The sequence below is a fragment of the Dendrobates tinctorius genome, unplaced genomic scaffold (genome assembly GCF_039654945.1).
Source record: "Dendrobates tinctorius isolate UK_male_01 unplaced genomic scaffold, ASM3965494v1 ptg000016l, whole genome shotgun sequence".
NCBI lineage: Eukaryota > Metazoa > Chordata > Amphibia > Anura > Dendrobatidae > Dendrobates > Dendrobates tinctorius.
In genome coordinates this window covers 18,592,090-18,609,283 of record NW_027361684.1, presented here as the reverse complement: position 1 = coordinate 18,609,283, position 17,194 = coordinate 18,592,090, and the positions used below count along the sequence as shown (strand labels likewise).

The following is a 17,194-nucleotide window of genomic DNA, read 5'->3' as shown; positions in this document are numbered from 1 at the left end:
ACGATGCGGGTAACAAGTGCGCGCGTCGCTTAGTTACCCACTGTGTACTTTGGATACCAGCATGCTCGCGCTGGGAGCTGGTATCTAGGGTACACAGTGGGTAACTAAGCGACACGCGCTCTTAGTTACCCGCAGTTTACCCTTGGATACCAGCTCCCAGCGTCTGCTTACAGCGCTGAGAGCTCGCTGATCGATGGTCTCTTGCTGCCACACGCAGCGATGCGTTCTGGCCAGCTGGAGACCAACGATCAAAAAAATGTCCTGGACATTAGAGCACGATCAGCGATACCCAGCAGGGGGCCGGTCACTGATATGTGTCACACGCAGCGATCTCGCTAGTGATCTCGCTGTGTGTGGCGGGGGCTTTAGTGCTTAGATACATTTTTTGCTTTTTTTGTTCTAAAGTCCCAGACACCCCCTTTAATCTATAATGTCTTTATTGTACAAAGTTGCCAACCATCCAGAAATTCCGAGACCGTCCGTAAACATTTTTTGCCCTATCCGTAATTTTTTTTTTTTTTTTGAGGCTGAAGAAACGATAAACTTATACTATTTATCATTACTTATCAGTTTCCAGCGACTGCAGCTCAGAATTACGGGCGTAGACCTATATTACTTACAATCGCAATTATTTATTACGGTTTTCCAATGCGTCTGCAAAAAATATCATCGGTCCGTGATTCTTTGATAAAAAAAAAGTCAAATTGGCAACGCTGAATTTGTGCAGTTCTGAGGAATATGTTGCCACTATAGAAATAAATGATCCCCGTTTCTTCTTGAGCGATGACTGAGCCAGAAATGTCTGGAGCCCAGGTCCTCCCTGACTGGCAGCAGCTCTCCTCCTCCTCTCATTGGCTTTGCACTTGTGGGTCCCTTTAAGAAGAGACAACTTCGACCTCCGCACCAGGGGCTCCCTGACCTCATCTGGATCAGCAGTGATGGATCTACAGGGGCTTTTCCTGGCACCTGCCCAGCAGACCTCTGCTAGCAGGAGAGTGGTCAGCTCCCCTCTCAGGAAACGCCTTCTCCCTGACAGCAGCCCCTCTCTGCCCGGCTGTATGGCTCCAGAAGAGGCTCCAGAGACACCCAAGTCCTACCTGCCAGCTCCTGGGCTGCAGCTAGAGCAAAGCCTCCACCCTGTCTGGGGTCTGCGACTTGCAGCAGCCACCCCGGCCCCTGAGACTTTAATCGGATTGACTCCCAGTGCCAGGCAGTCTGCGCTGAGAGGCTGAGACTTTTGCGTGTCAAATGATGTGTCTGCTCTCCCCCTCCCCCTGTCATTAGGAAGCCTTCTGCTGATCCTGGGGCTTCAGGAGGACGTGCAACAGTTTGGAGTGGAGCCGGCACTTGGACTTGGGTGGGGGGCACATCTGCTGCAGGTGGCCGCCGCCTCCTTGTGTCCCTCAGCTCTTCCTCTTGGCTGCTCTGGATGTATGGGAGAAAGTTCTGCAGCCTGGAGGGGGCTTGGGAGGTGGGAACAGAAACAGTAGCACCAGGGGAGGAGGAAGGGAGAGAGACCCCAGCTGTGCCTGCTGGAAACGATGTTGCAATGTTGAATCTCCAGCATTTCCTAAGAGGAGGTCAGTGGGATCTTCTCCTTCTCTTAGGTGCCACCTTGTGATGATGATGCTGCCATTGCTGGAGTGACTTGCTCTGTGGATCACTGACCTGTTGCATGCTGAGTTGCCTCTTCTGGAGAGGTCATTCATCTGGACATTTGACCCCCACCAGGATCATTTCGGATGCCTCTCCTGAGGGATCATTCTTACCATCATGGGCACCAAGCAGACCAAGGTCTGCCAGGCTTCCAATGCTGGAGGGGAAAGCCCTCAGCAGCACCCCCCGGGATCCCGGAGGAGCACTCCTGCCAGGGAGAGAGGGGACTTCTGGGCTTTTGGGGTGAAGTCTGGGGATAAATTTGGAAAGAGTGGATCCTCCAATCTACCCCCTTATCACAGGAGGATCAAGATGATCCAGGACATGATGCTGCTGGTCAAACAGGGGAGACAGGAGGAGGCCACTGAACTGCTGAGACACCTGAGACAGGTGAGTGGTGACAGCCCTGACATAATGATCCGAGTAGCTGGAATATTGTATGTACTTGGTGTTGGCACATACTGCGCATGGGACTTAGGGTTCGGGCAGGATTAAAGTAGTTTAGCAACATCTGCAAGGAGTTTGTATGATCTCCCCATGTTTGTGCGGATTTACTCCGGTTTCCTCCAACGCTCCAAAGACATACTGATAGGGAATGTAGATTGTGAGCCCCGATGGGGACAGCGATGTTGATGTATGTGAAGCTCTACTGAGTATGATTTTGCTGTATGACAGTTGTAATAAGTTAGAATAGTTTAGATAAGTAGTACTTCACGATATCCTAAGATCCAAATGAAACAGAAATTTTTTCTTCAACAATATTCTTCATAGTTGGGGAAGTTTTAACATTTTTTGTTGAAGGGGTTATAATTATAGTCAATCTAGTGAGTGACAAATAGGAAACAATGATGACAAAAATTATGGAAATGAAACAAGAACGGAGTAATATCCATACAATAAACAAGGGAGAAAGAAGGGTTAGGGCAAAAGGGAAAGAAACAAAGTGCTGCGCCCTAGGACCATGCCAAATCCATCACCATGGGTGCTACTGAAGGTAGTATCACTGGGACAGCAAATCATTAATAAGAAATCACTGAGCACGAACGGTGGAAAGGTAATGTACAAAAAAACAAAAACAATGCTTCCACCAAGTTCTGACACAATCAGTGTTTATCCTCTTTAAGGCTCATTCAGACATCCATTTTTCACATCTATGTTCTATGCTTACTTATACGGAGAGAAAGTGTACCTATTACAATCTGTCGGGCTGGTCACAGCCAGGTACGGGCTGGGCCCGGCATTTGAAAACACACAGGCCCATGTTGTCGTCGTCCCCAAGCACCAGATGGGATATATTACTAATCTTACCCTGTGTGGAGGAAAGCAAGATTTACTACAAGACTAATATTTCTAATGACACCCGTAGCCTGCTGGAGTAAGTGACGGAGTCAGTGTCTTTACGCTCCGTCACAACGCTCAACAGTATGGGGGGTCTTGAGAACACTGATTCTGTTATCAATGTAGTAGACAAGGCGGCCCACCACCAGTCAGGCTCTTCTGGCATTTGTCAGAACTGCCAGATGGTCAGTCCGGCCCTGGTCACATGTCTGAAATTTTTTTGCAGCCTGAATGTAAAAAAAATTAAAAATGGAGACAGGTCCATATTTTTGATCTGAGTTTGGCCACATTCACACATTCAGTATTTGGTGACTATTTTACCTCAGTACATATAAGCTGAAACCAGGAGTGGGTGATAAATTCAGAAGTGGTGACGGGTTTCTATTAAGGAGCTTTCACGCTGCGTTCTGGCACCAATTCCGTGGCCCAGGCGGGGCTTATGTCTGAACCCACCTCAAAACGCAGTTTATTACGTCTGGGTGTCCGCCTACTGTAGGTGCACACAACCGAAAATGATGCCCAGTAGAGCACACATTGGCTCTGGTGACACCGTTATAGTCTATGGCTCTGGCTGCTCATAAGTCCGAATCCCGTTCTGCAGGGGGTTCGGACGTAAACCCTGACGGAACCAGGGAGCGGGTGCCAGAACGGGTTCCACTCCTGATTTTGGCTTTCAAATACTGATGTAAAATACTGATCAAATACTGAACGTGAGACTGTGGCCTTACAAGTCAAATTGTTGAATACAAGGCAATAGGTCCGTGAAAAAATGCGATCTAGCATATGGATACCATGTGTGTGTCATTCACGTGCTGACCATTTTTTACTGTTTAAGGGCTTATCCACACGTCAGTATTTTGTATCAGTGTTTGTATGCCAAAACCAGGAGTGGAACTTACAGAGAAAAACTATAGTTGAAAGATTAACATCCTTTTTGTGGTTTGGTATTAAAATACTGATCAAAAATACTGACGTGTGAATAAAGCCTAGTCGAAATGCGGACGGAAACAAATTTTTCAAAAAACATGGAGAGGCCATACATAGTAAAACCAGACACACCATGATTCAAATCTGATCCAAAACACTGCAGAAATTCGGTCTGTCTTTTTTTTTTGGAAAGGAGAAATATTGTGGATATCTGAATGAGGCCTCAGAGTCACACTGCGTATAAACAAACCGCCAAGATGGTGGTGACATGGGAGGAAGGAATCAAAAGTAAAACTGTTTATGCCTTTTAAAAAGAGAAGATTTAAGCCATGCCTCTCTTATCAAGCTCAGAGGTTTTGAGTGCTTACAATAATTGTTTTAGCACCAGGAGCTTTTCATTCATGGGAGAAGCTGGTCCTGTGTGTGAGCCCTGGTCCGGCAACACCCCTTCCTGTAATACGCAGCTCACTGTCTATGGACATTGTATATACCGGCAATGTGTGGGCGGGGTTAGCTTCCTCAGCTCTGCTTCATTGCTAAATCTAAAAACTCTTAAGGTGTCTGAACAGCTGCACCCAGTAAACTAAGTGATACATCGTTGGATTCAGGGTGTCTTTGCCTACATTATGCTGCTCTCAGATGAGATAGCAGAAACCTGCTAACAGATTCCCATTAAGTGCAATGTAAGTAATGTGAGAAAGTCCTTTTTCCTGTGGTATTAAAGGGCACAAAATTATGTGCATCGCATTATATTCAATTTCACATCTAATTTATGAATTGAGCCTCTTTTAAGAACCAAAGTTGCCTTGTCATATCACATAACATTACAATTGCACAAATACCTTGTTATTTTAATGCAAACCTAAGGGGGAGACGGCAATGCAATTGGTGATTATCAAATAAAATTGTAACATTGCTGGGATATTTTGACCTATTGTTGTCATTGTTACATTAAATCCCATATTCCGATGTGAACCTATAGGATTACATGACGCCTCATATCTCATTAGTAGGATGATAGTAAACAATCGTTGTCTGTGGAACCTTCATTTACATACCGTAATTGGGAATTATCCTTTCAATAGGGACAGAACTCTGTTAGGTATAAAAGCTGGTGATGCTTTATAGACAAACACATAAAATACATTATAAATTATTAGCAATATTTATTTTATTGTTCTTAGTGGGGGGGTTTTTACACCCCTTCCTATTCCTTGTCTGTCATTCTCCTGTAATGAGATGTACTGGCTTGCGCCATACTAGTACTGATCTGCAGGAGGTGCGTTCCCGCAAACAGCAGTACTAGTACTGTGCACCGTTCGCGCAGCCTCAGGCTGAACGCCGCGGCGATCCGGTGCGGGTGTCTGCTATATGTAACAGCTGACACCCCGCAGTAATGCCCACGATCTTTGCTGGCACTGATCGCGGGCATTAACCCCTCTGATGCCGCTGTCAGTAGTGACAGCGGCATAGAGAAGCATCGCGCAAGGAATCAGTTCCCTGCGCACTTCCCTCAGGACAAAGCGATGCAGGGAGGTGGCTTGTGAGCGTCTGCTGAGAGCAGGCGCCGGCATACCTCCTTCACTGCCTGTCAGATCGCTGATCTGATACTAAGCAGTGAAAGGTGTCAGATCAGTGATCTGACATTGTCCAGTATGGGACATCACTATATAATGTAAAAAAGTTTATAAAAAAAATGTGCAAAAATATTTTAAAAAAATTCCCAAATAAAGACCAAAAAAATATTTTTCCAATGAATATATTTACTTATGTAAATAAAAAAAAGCAATAAAAGTACACATATTTGGTATCGCTGCGTCAGTAACGACCTGCGCTATAAAACTGTCCCACTAGTTAACCCCTTCAGTAAACACCGTTAAAGGGAACCTTTCACCCCCCCAGGGCGTTTTTCAGTTAAAGAGCCACCTTCAGCAGCACTAAGGCTGCATTCTGTGAAGGTGGCTCTTCTTTTTCTGACTCCTAGTAACGCTGAAATATCGACTTTTATAAATAGCAACTCATACCTGTATTGTGTCCCATAGGTATCGTGTGTCTCCCTGTATCAGCCGCCTACCATCCGTCCATCATGCCTGTCCGGGGTCTCGGCGCCGCCCACCATATGTCCATCATGATGCCCCTGTGCGTCGCTGCCTTCTCCTGATTTGAATGCCGGCGCCTGTGCTGTGACAAGAGTTCTCGGGCATGCGCAGTGCGCGTTGCCCAAGAACTGACATCAGGCTATTGCGCCTGCGTCTTGTGGAGGCCCCAGATCCCGCCCCCCAGTGTGTTACGATGTATTCACACTGCAGGGCTGGGGCCTCCGCAACACGCAGTTGCAATAGCCTGATGTCGGTTCTCGGGCAGCGCGCACTGCACATGCCCGAGAACTCTTGTCACAGCGCAGGCGCCTGCATTCAAAACAGGAGGATGCAGCGACGCACAGGGGCATCATGATGGACAGATGGTGGGTGGCGCCGAGACACCAGACAGGCATGATGGACGGATGGTAGGCGGCTGATACAGGGAGACACAACATACCTATGGGACATATTACAGGTATGAGGAGCTAGTTATAAAAGTCGATACTTCAGCGTTACTAGGGGTCAGAAAAAGAAGAGCCACCTTCACAGAATGCAGCCTTAGTGCTGCTGAAGGTTGGCTCTTTAACTGAAAAACGCCCTGGGGGGGTGACAGGTTCCCTTTAAAAAAAGAGGCAAAAAACGTTTTATCATCATACCGCCGAACAAAAAGTGCAATTAAATGCGATCAAAAAGACGGATATAAATAAATATGGTACCCAGGGCTGTGGAGTCGGTAAGCCAAACCTGCGACTCCGACTCCTCAATTTCCCTTACACCGACTCCGACTCCGACTCCACGACTCCGACTCCGACTCCCACAGATATTGCTTATATTTAAGTGAAAAATTTATTGTAGTACAATGTGAACCTCAGACATTTAATCATTTTTATGATCCAATAATCAAGATATTTAGATAGAACAGAATATATATTGGTGTACTACCCGGTTTTCATTCTTTTTGGTACAGATACGATATGGATAGACAGATATGGATAAATGGATAGATAGAGCAGATTTCTAATCTGTTTTTGCTATTGAAAACATCTATGAGCTCAAAAACCTTTCAGGTGATGCAGTTTTTTAAAAAGATGATCAACTTTTGCAGCTGAAAAACGTATCCTCAAAAAACACAGGAAAAACGCTGTGTGTGAATGTAGCCTTAGATCAGGAATATAACAGCCATTTATAGGACATTTCATAACTTTCCCAAACTCCTATGAAAAAATATTCAGCACATCCTGCATTGAACTACTGTACCCAATTTATTATATATTTTAGGAGTCGGAGTCGGTCCATTTTATACCGACTCCAACTCCGACTCCGACTCCACCAAAATGAGCTCCGACTCCACGACTCCGACTCCGACTCCACAGCCCATTGGTACCGCTGAAAACATCATCTTGTCCTGCAAAAATCAAGCTGCCATATGGCTCCATCAGCAGAAAAATAAAAAAGTTATAGCTCTCAGGCTATGTGCACATGGTGCAGAATCACCTGCGGGTTTTTCCGCGCGGAACCGCAGGTAAAACCGCAGGTAAAGTGACCTGCGGTTTGGTCTGCGGTTTTGCCCTGCGGTTTCACACCTCTACTATGTTAAAGGTGTGAAACTGCTGCGGTTTGTAAACCGCGCGGAAAAAAACGCACCGTGAGCACAGCGTTTTTGAAAACCCATGGGGTTTCATTGTACTGTACTTGGTCTGCGGAACTGCTGCGTTTACGCAGGTCCAAAACCGCAGCGTGTGCACATAGCCTTAGAATAGTGATGTAAAAATAATTATTTTTTCTATAAAATAGTTTTTATTGTGTAAAAGCGCTAAAACATAAAAAAGATATAAATGAGGTATCGCTGTAATCGTACTGACCCGAAGAATAAAGCTGTGGGAGTGGCTTGTGTGAACCACCTCACTATATAAGACCGCCATTTTATGGATCTTGTATGCTTGACAAAGACCTGCAAAGGTCCAAACGTTGCATTTTGGCAGAATGAAGTTTTTGAAAACTTCTAATCACCTGGAAGAGATGCTGTTTCTTTTTTCTATTTGATGGTATGTGCTCCAATTGGGTCATTGGATCAGAACGTGCATCTCCCTATTGAAGTGCTGTTGGCGAACATATGCTGATACCGAAGAATAAAGCCGTTTTACCAATCTTACCATGTGCCCGAAAACGGTACCAATAAAAACGCCAGCTCGTCCTGCAAAAAACAAGCCATAACATGACTCTGTTGGCCAAAATACAGTGTTAAAAAGTATTTCGTCAGCCACCAATTGTGCAAGTTCTCCCACTTAAAAAGATGAGAGAGGCCTGTAATTAACATCATAGGTAGAACACAACTATGAGAGTCAAAATGAGAAAACAAATCCAGAAAATCACCTTGTCTGATTTGACAAGATTTATTTTTCAAATTATGGTGAAAAATAAGTATTTGGTCATTAACAAAAGTTCATCTCAATATTTTGTTATATATCCTTTGTTGGCAATGACAGAGGTCAAACGTTTTCTGTAAGTCTTCACAAGGTTGGCACACACTGTTGGTGGTATGTTGGCCCATTCCTCCATGCAGATCTCCTCTAGAGCAGTGATGTTTTGGGCCTGTCGCTGGGCAACACGGACTTTCAAATCCCTCCAAAGGTTTTCTATGGGGTTGAGATCTGGAGACTGGCTAGGCCATTCCTGGACCTTCATATGCTTCTTATGAAGCCACTCCTTCGTTGCCCTGGCAGCGTGCTTGGATCATTATCATGCTGAAAGATCCATCCATGTTTCATCTTCAATGCCCTTGCTGATGGAAGGAGGTTTGCACTCATAATCTCATGATACATGGGCCTCATTCATTCTTTACAGGTCTCTCTCATCTTTTTAAGTGAGAGAACTTGCGCAATTGGTGGCTGACTAAATACTTTTTTCCCCCCTGTATGAAAAAATTATAGCTCTCAAAATATGGTGATGCAAAAACTAGTTTTCGCAAAAAAAAGTGTCTTTTAGTGTGTGATACCTGTCAAACATAAAAACCCGATATACATTTGGTATCGATGCAATCGTACTGACCCAAAGAATAAAGTCGCCTAATCACTTATACCGCACGTGGAATGACGTAAAAAATAAATAAAACCAATTCTTCAAAAGCTGTTGATTTTTTTTATTCTGCCTCTCAAAAATCGCAGTAAGGTTCCGCGCACATATATCCTTTGCTCTGCGCTGAGCGTTTACACTGGGGTTTCTGTGTAAATCTCTGAAATATGTGATTCAGACAGAACCCTTGGCAGATTACTTATAATGAGGTAGATGGAGGCACCGTGGGTGGCATAGGACCTGTGATTCGGCGGTGTTCGTCTTTTTAGGATTGCATAAAAGGCCACAGTTTTGTGCACTTCTGAAAAGGACATCGCTGAACAGTGGCCAGACGGAGTCTAGAGTAATCTGCTGCATCATTTAAGTGAATGGATCCATCTGGGGTTTCATCTGTCACGTCACTCAGAGATTTAGAGGAAACCCCAAAGTAAGTGCTCAGCGTAGAGCACTGGATAACTGTGATCCCAAACGTTATGTAAAATGTTCCCAATAAAAGCTTCCACTCAATCCACAAAAAAAGCAAGTCCCCACTCAGGTCCGTCATCTATTAACAGAAATATAGGGGGCTTCCTTCTTACTGGTAGCACAAAGGCTCTGGAAAAGCGAAATGGCTTCACGCTCCGCAAAAGAAATTTAGCAAATTCTGCACTCCCAGATCCAAATGCCCCCCTCCCTTCTGAGCCCCAGTGTGCCGAAACCACATTTAGCTCCCACATGTTTGACATTTCTGTAGTGATGAGAGCCCGCCTAATTTATAGGTGCATGTCTCCAGAAGCATGAGCTGGGCATAATGTACTGGTCACTACAACGGCAATTTGCAATTTTCACTCAGCATCATCCACTGCTGCTTGTTTCTGGAGAACACCCATGGAGTCAAAATCGTCACTGCATCTGTAGATAAATTCCCAAAGGGTTATAATTTCCAAAATGGTCACTTGAGGGCGGTTTCCACTGTTTTGGCACATCACGGGCTCTCCAAACGCTACATGGTATCCGCTAATTATTCCAGTAAATTTTACATTCAAAAAGTCAAATGGCGCTCCTTCCCTTCCAAGCTTTGCCGTGCACCCAAACAGTATTCCCCCACATATGGTGTATCGGTGTACTCAGGAGAAATTGCACAACAAATTCTATGGAGCAATTTCACCTGTTACCCTTATGAAAATGCTAAATATGGAGCTAAAAAGATTTCTTTTGAAAAAAATGTGATTTTTTTTTTTTTATTTCCACGACTCCACGTTATAAACTCCTGTGAAGCACCTGTGGGTTCAAGGTGCTCAGCACATATCTAGATAAGTTTCCTAAGGAGTCTAGTTTACAAAATGGTGTCACTTGTGGGGGTTTTCCACTGTTTAGGCACATCAGGGGCTCTACAAACGCGACATGGCGACTGCTAATTATGCCAGCAAATTTTACTTTCAAAAAGTGAAATGGTGCTCCTTCACTTCTGAGCGCTGGCGTGCGCCCAAGCAGTAGTTTTCTCCCACATATGGGGTATCAGCATGCTCATTTCACAACAAAATGTATGGTCCATTTGCTCCTGTTACCCTTACGGAAAGTAACAAAAAATAGGTCTGAAGGAAAGATTTTGTGAAAGAAAAGTAAATATATATTTTTTGCTTCCACGTTCCAAAATTTTCTGTGAAGCACCTGAAGGGATAATAAACTTCTTGAATGTGGCTTTGAATACCATGAGGGGTGCAGTTTTTAGAATGGTGTCATTTTGGGGTATTTTCTGTCATATAGGCCCCTCAAAGTCACTTCAAAATGTGATGTGGTTCCTAAAAAAAATAGTTTTGCAAATTTTGTTGTAAAAATGAGAAATCGCTGGTCAACTTTTAACCCTTATAACTTCCTATAAAAAAAACTATGTTTCCAAAATTGTGCTTATGTAAAGTAGACTTGTGGGAAATGTTATTTATTAACTATTTTATGTGACACCACTCTCTGATTTAAGGGCATAAAAATTAAAAGTTTGAAAATTGCAAAATTTTAAAATTTGTTGACAATTTTCTGTGTTTTTAACAAATAAACGCAAGTCAAATTGAAGAAATTTTACCACTGTCATAAAGTATGATATGTCACGAAAAAACATTCTCAGAATTAGCAGGATCCGTTGAAGTGTTCTAGAGTTATGACCTCATAAAATGACAGTGGTCAGAATTTTAAAAATTGGCCTGGTCAGGAAGGTCAAAACAGGCTTTGGGGTGAAGTGGTTAATAAAAAAAAATGTTACTAGGTAACATGAAGCTGTCTACTGAGCATAACTAGATTGCCTGACATATACAGGGGTTGGACAAAATAATGGAAACATCAACAAAAGTTAGTTTAATATGGTGTAGGTCCACCTTTTGCGGCAATCACAGCCTCAATTATCCGAGGTATGGATTCATGCAAGGTGTGAATTGTTTTCAAAGGAATTGTAGCCCATTCTTCAGTTAAAACACCCTCCAGTTCTTTGAGCGACGATGGCGGCGGAAATTGACGTCTAACTTGAATCTTAAATAATTGCAGCTGTTAATTCTTCCATGAAGGGATATCATTTGCCCGGCGGATCTCCACGAACTAGCACCCCAGATCATCACAGAACCTCCGCCATGTTTTACGGTTGGGAGAAGGCAGTCTGGATGGAATGCTTCTTTCGGCTGTCTCCAAACGTACACTCGGTCGGAAATAGGGTAAACAATGATTCGTCTGAGAATATCACGTTTCCACTGCTGGAGTGACCAATTCTGGAGATTTCTACACCACTCTAAACGCTTGGAAACATTTGTCATTGAGAGCAGCGGTTTTCGAATTGCAACTCTTCTGTGGAATCCATATTTGTGCAGCTCCCGACGAACAGTTTTCATGGAAACTGGGTTCTGTAGGTCTTCATTGAACTCAGCAGTGATTTTCGGAGCCGTGGTCTTGCGATCCTCTCTCACAATTCGCTTTAGAGTCCGACGGTCTCTCTCAGTCAACTTTGACTTTCGGCTGGACCTGTGCTTTGCTGCAGACGTTTTTCCTTCTCTTTCAAACGCAGTCATTACTTTGTAGACAGTACCTCTTGACACGCCAAGCATTCGGGCACTTTCTGCTACACTAGCGCCTGCCATACGAGCACCAACAATTTGGCCTTTTTGAAAATCCGAAAGGTCTGCCATTGGTATCAGGTTTTCATCAATGTTCTTACAATTCAGCAAAACAAACAGTTAATTTACATACACATATCACATAACACAAATAATCAACTACAAAACATTACCATATGTCACGGTTTGCATGTTTATAGCATGTTCGAAGATTATGATGCCAAAACGTTAGGTGTTTCCATTATTTTGTCCAACCCCTGTATATTAAATGTTACAGCATGGTTATCAACTTCCAGCTCTCCTTCAGCTCACTAACCTTATTTTGATGGCTGTACGACTAAAGAGTGATGTAGGCACTTGTGTTTCCCAGAATGCCGGCGTAGCAGGGGAATCACTTGTGATTAATCCCATACACTTCAGTTATATGGTTTCCTCACACTTACCTTCTCATCTAAAGCTTGCAAAATAAAAACAATCCACATAAAACAGTGAAACTCCTGGTTTGTAAATGACAGTCTCTGAAAATTCCATAAGTACAGTACGTGTCTGTGGGAAGGGTCTTCGGCCCGTCTGTGTTTGTACAATCCTCCTTTTTTTTTTTTTAAAGTTTGTGCTAGCGCTGCCCTTGCCACAGTTGGCACTTGAGCACATTCACTTCCCGGCGGTCTTCAGCAAAATGGCACCAGTGGCGGCGCATGTAAAGATTGACATCCAATGGTCCTCAGCAAAATGGTGCATGGGCAGATTGAGAACTCGACTCATCATTAAACCGAGGTCTGAATCTGCGCATACGCCGCAACCGGTGCTTTTTTGCTGAAGACCTCTGGGAGATGAATATGCACAAGTGCCGCCCGCAATAAGGGTAGTGCTGTGTACAAACACGGAGGGCCCGAGGCAGAGCTGAAAACCATACCCACAGTCCCTTCCAAATGTACGATGAGGTTATTGCAAAAAAAGGCCAACTTGAATTAAACAAGAACTAGTATGCATAGTTCTTCCCTACTGACACCTATTACATCTGTATAACAGTGCCATTATGACCATACATTTACTTTAATAGGTTAAATCGTGATGACAGGTTCTTTTCAATATAATATATACATTTATGGGGATTTTAATGACTATCATTATCATTTAGGAATTTCAATGTTTTATGTGGATTGTTTTTATTTTGCAAGCTTTAGATCAAAAGGTAACATAGGATATTTAGTTAATATAATTGTAATTAAAAAAAACATAAAAGCCCACCACGTCAAGGTGACCCTATTCAGGACCAACCTAACCTCTAGTATTAAAACCATATGGTCACCTTGACGTGGTAGGATGGCTTTTCCTTTTTTTTGGATCATTATTATGTTAACTAAGTATCCTATGTTATTTGCATGCACTATTGCTATTTATTTATTTTTATTTACTGCAGGAAATTTGCTTATTTTTTTTTATCTTAGGTTTTGTCTGTTTATTGGCCAGTGTAAACATGCGCCTACACGTTGCATGTATACCAACTTATATTCCAGTTCACCTCTTTAGGTTTTTATAAAGATTGTCTGGTCTACTTTATTACTATGCACAAATGATTTATTACTAATATTTGATTTTACAATAATTTGGTGGAATGAGAATACTATTCTGCTACAAGTGATTTAACAGGTGTGCTATTAATAGGAGCGCCATTGTGAAAATAACACGGAGAACCATTTGTTGTAATTTCTACAATTGAATATATGTTCCAAGATTCTGAATAGTAAAACAATGAACATGGAAGAGCGCAGCATTAGAAGCACCTGGTGGTTTATTGGGGATATTTCAAAGGAAGGTGGGGTGATTAGCCTCTCACCTGGAAGGGCTGTGCACACCTGCACAACCTCGGCAGCGGGCATCTCCGTATACTCCTATGTTGCTCCGGGACTGCTCCTGTGCTGTGCTTCCTGGTCTGGTCACGTGGACACAAGATGCAGTCACGTGATACCTCTTCACACGATGTGACGTTACTTCAGGTCCTACTACCTAGAGATACTCTATATACATAGCTCCAAGCGGCTCCACCACAATCCCTCAAGGGGAATATCAACGTTTTTTGACAAAAAAAAAAAATGTGGTCAATTTAGGTGCCTGATGAAGGTAGCGGTCCGCTGCTTAAATGCGTAGTGGTTTAATAAAAGGTTTGTTCACCACTAACCTATTGCAGTGTGCTCTATAGCCATAGCGCTCCTTACATTGACCACATACTTTTTTTTTTTCAAAAAAAGATTCTGAATAGGGATGAGTTGGCAACAGGTACATGGATTTTCAGCAAACCCCATTAAAAGTAATTATATCAATGCGGACATTTCTACCACAAATCTGCTGCTTTATTTCAGTAGTAGAAGTTAAAGTACAGAGCAGATAGAAAGACCTTAATATCGTGTCAGTTTTCCCCGTGCCCTCCACCAGATTCCAGTATCTTACCTCTTCCCTGCAGATGATAATTGAGACATCCTTTATTCTAGTAATGGCCATTTTCTTAAGCATGTCATCGCTACCAGATCACGTAATTTGGGCCGCTATAAATACCATATGAATTAATATGAAGCTACTTCTAATGAGCCACCCAAACGTGCATTTTGACCTGAAATAACCTGCCTCCAGATACATATGGCAGCAGCTTATCTTTCATGAAATCCAACATGCGTGATCCTTCTTTTCCCCAAATTCTCACCCATATACATATTAGATGGTCAAACAGTTCCAGATAAATCAGCAGTTTTCTGGTGTTCATCTAATGTGTAAGGAGACCTAAAGGCCAGATATACCTGGCAGTATTTTAATTAGCGGCTTGAATGAAATAAGAATTTATACTTTCCTACCACAACGGCGCCGTTCCAAGCAATGTGTTCCCTGGCATTCTCAGGACATACAGTCATATGCTAAAGTTTGGGCACCCCTATTAATGTTAACCTTTTTTCTTTATAACAATTTTGTTTTTTGCAACAGCTATTTCAGTTTCATATATCTAATAACTGATGGACTCAGTTATATTTCTGGATTCAAATGAGGTTTATTGTACTAACAGAAAATGTGCAATCTGCATTTTAACAAAATTTGACCGGTGCAAAAGTATGGGCACCTCAACATAAAAGTGACATTAATATTTCGTAGATCCTCCTTTTGCAAAAATAACAGCCTCTAGTCGCTTCCTGTAGCTTTTAATGAGTTTCTGGATCCTGGATGAAGGTATTTGTGACCATTCCTGTTTACAAAACAATTCCAGTTCAGTTAAGTTTGATGGTAGCCGAGCATGGACAGCCCGCTTCAAATCATCCCACAGATGTTCAATGATATTCAGGTCTGGGGACTGGGATGGCCATTCCAGAACATTGTAATTGTTCCTCTGAATGAATGCCTGAGTAGATTTGGAGCGGTGTTTTGGATCATTGTCTTGCTGAAATATCCATCCCCTGCGTAACTTCAACTTCGTCACTGATTCTTGCACATTATTGTCAAGAATCTGCTGATACTGAGTTGAATACATGCAACCCTCAACTTTAACAAGATTCCCGGTGCCGGCATTGGCCACACAGCCCCAAAGCATGATGGAACCTCCACCAAATTTTACTGTGGGTAGCAAGTGTTTTTCTTGGAATGCTGTTTTTTAGCCACCATGCATAACGCCTTTTTGTATGACCAAACAACTCAATCTTTGTTTCATCAGTCCACAGGACCTTCTTCCAAAATGTAACTGGCTTGTCCAAATGTTCTTTTGCATACCTCAGGCGACTCTGTGGCGTGCTTGCAGATACGGCTTCTTTCGCATCACTCTCCCATACAGCTTCTCCTTGTGCAAAGTGTGGTGTATTGTTGACCGATGCACAGTGACACCATCTGCAGCAAGATGATGCTGCAGGTCTTTGGAGGTGGTCTGTGGATTGTCCTTGACTGTTCTCACCATTCTTCTTCTCTGCCTTTCTGATATTTTTCTTGGCCTGCCACTTCTGGGCTCAACAAGAACTGTACCTGTGTTCTTCCATTTCCTTACTATGTTACTCACAGTGGAAACTGACAGGTTAAATCTCTGAGACAACTTTTTGTATCCTTCCCCTGAAAAGCTATGTTGAATAATCTTTGTTTTCAGATCATTTGAGAGTTGTTTTGAGGAGCCCATGATGCCACTCTTCATAGGAGAATCAAATAGGAGAACTACTTGCAAGTGGCCACCTTAAATACCTTTTCTCATGATTTGATACACCTGGCTATGAAGTTCAAAGCTCAATGAGGTTACAAAACCAATTTAGTGCTTCAGGAAGTCAGTAAAAAGTAGTTAGGAGTGTTCAAATCAAGAAAATGATAAGGGTGCCCATACTTTTGCACCGGTCAAATTTTGTTTAAATGCAGATTGCACATTTTCTGTTAGTACAATAAACCTCATTTGAATCCAGAAATATAACTGAGTCCATCAGTTATTAGATATATGAAACTGAAATAGCTGTTGCAAAAACCAAAATTGTTATAAAGAAAAAAGGTTAACATTAATAGGGGTGCCCAAACTTTAACATATGACTGTATATGTCATGTCAGGGATGTAACCGATCAGGCGCGCTGATGGGCTGCAGCTGTCACAGTTCCGTCAGAGCTGACATCCCCTCTAACGAAACTTGACAGACTGCAGTGCTCACGTGACATAATGTCACAAGATCGCCAGGAAACATAGAGGAGTATGGTGGAGCGGCGCCAACCTGTGAGGGAGCAATAATTACTTCTTATTTTCTTCAGCATACTGGAAACATCCAAAAAGCCACTGTCCAATATTACACAACCCAACCCTTTTATGTTTGGAGCTTAGGCCTGTTTCACACTTCAGTTTTTTTACGTCAGTCAAAATCCGCCGTTTTTATTCCCATTGACTTGCGTTAGCGGTGGATTTTGACGGATGGTCATCCGTTGCATCCGTTTTTTGACGGATTCATCATAATTTTGGTGTTCGCTATCTGGGTTGGACGGACAATGAAACGTCTGCGTTAAAATAGTGGATAGCAACGGATCCGTCGCTGTCCGCCATGCGTTATAATG

General features: G+C 42.9%; 1 protein-coding gene across 1 annotated transcript in view; it reads left to right on the top strand.

The window, feature by feature from the left end:
* The first annotated feature begins 785 nt into the window (after positions 1–785).
* Positions 786–17,194, top strand: part of LRRC75A (leucine rich repeat containing 75A) — a 478,221-nt gene continuing 461,812 nt past the window's right edge. Inside the window, exon 1 of the mRNA XM_073565538.1 lies at positions 786–2,046. Within this exon, the coding sequence (XP_073421639.1) occupies positions 1,774–2,046 (273 nt within the window). The 5' untranslated portion in view covers positions 786–1,773. The remainder of the gene's footprint in view (positions 2,047–17,194) is intronic.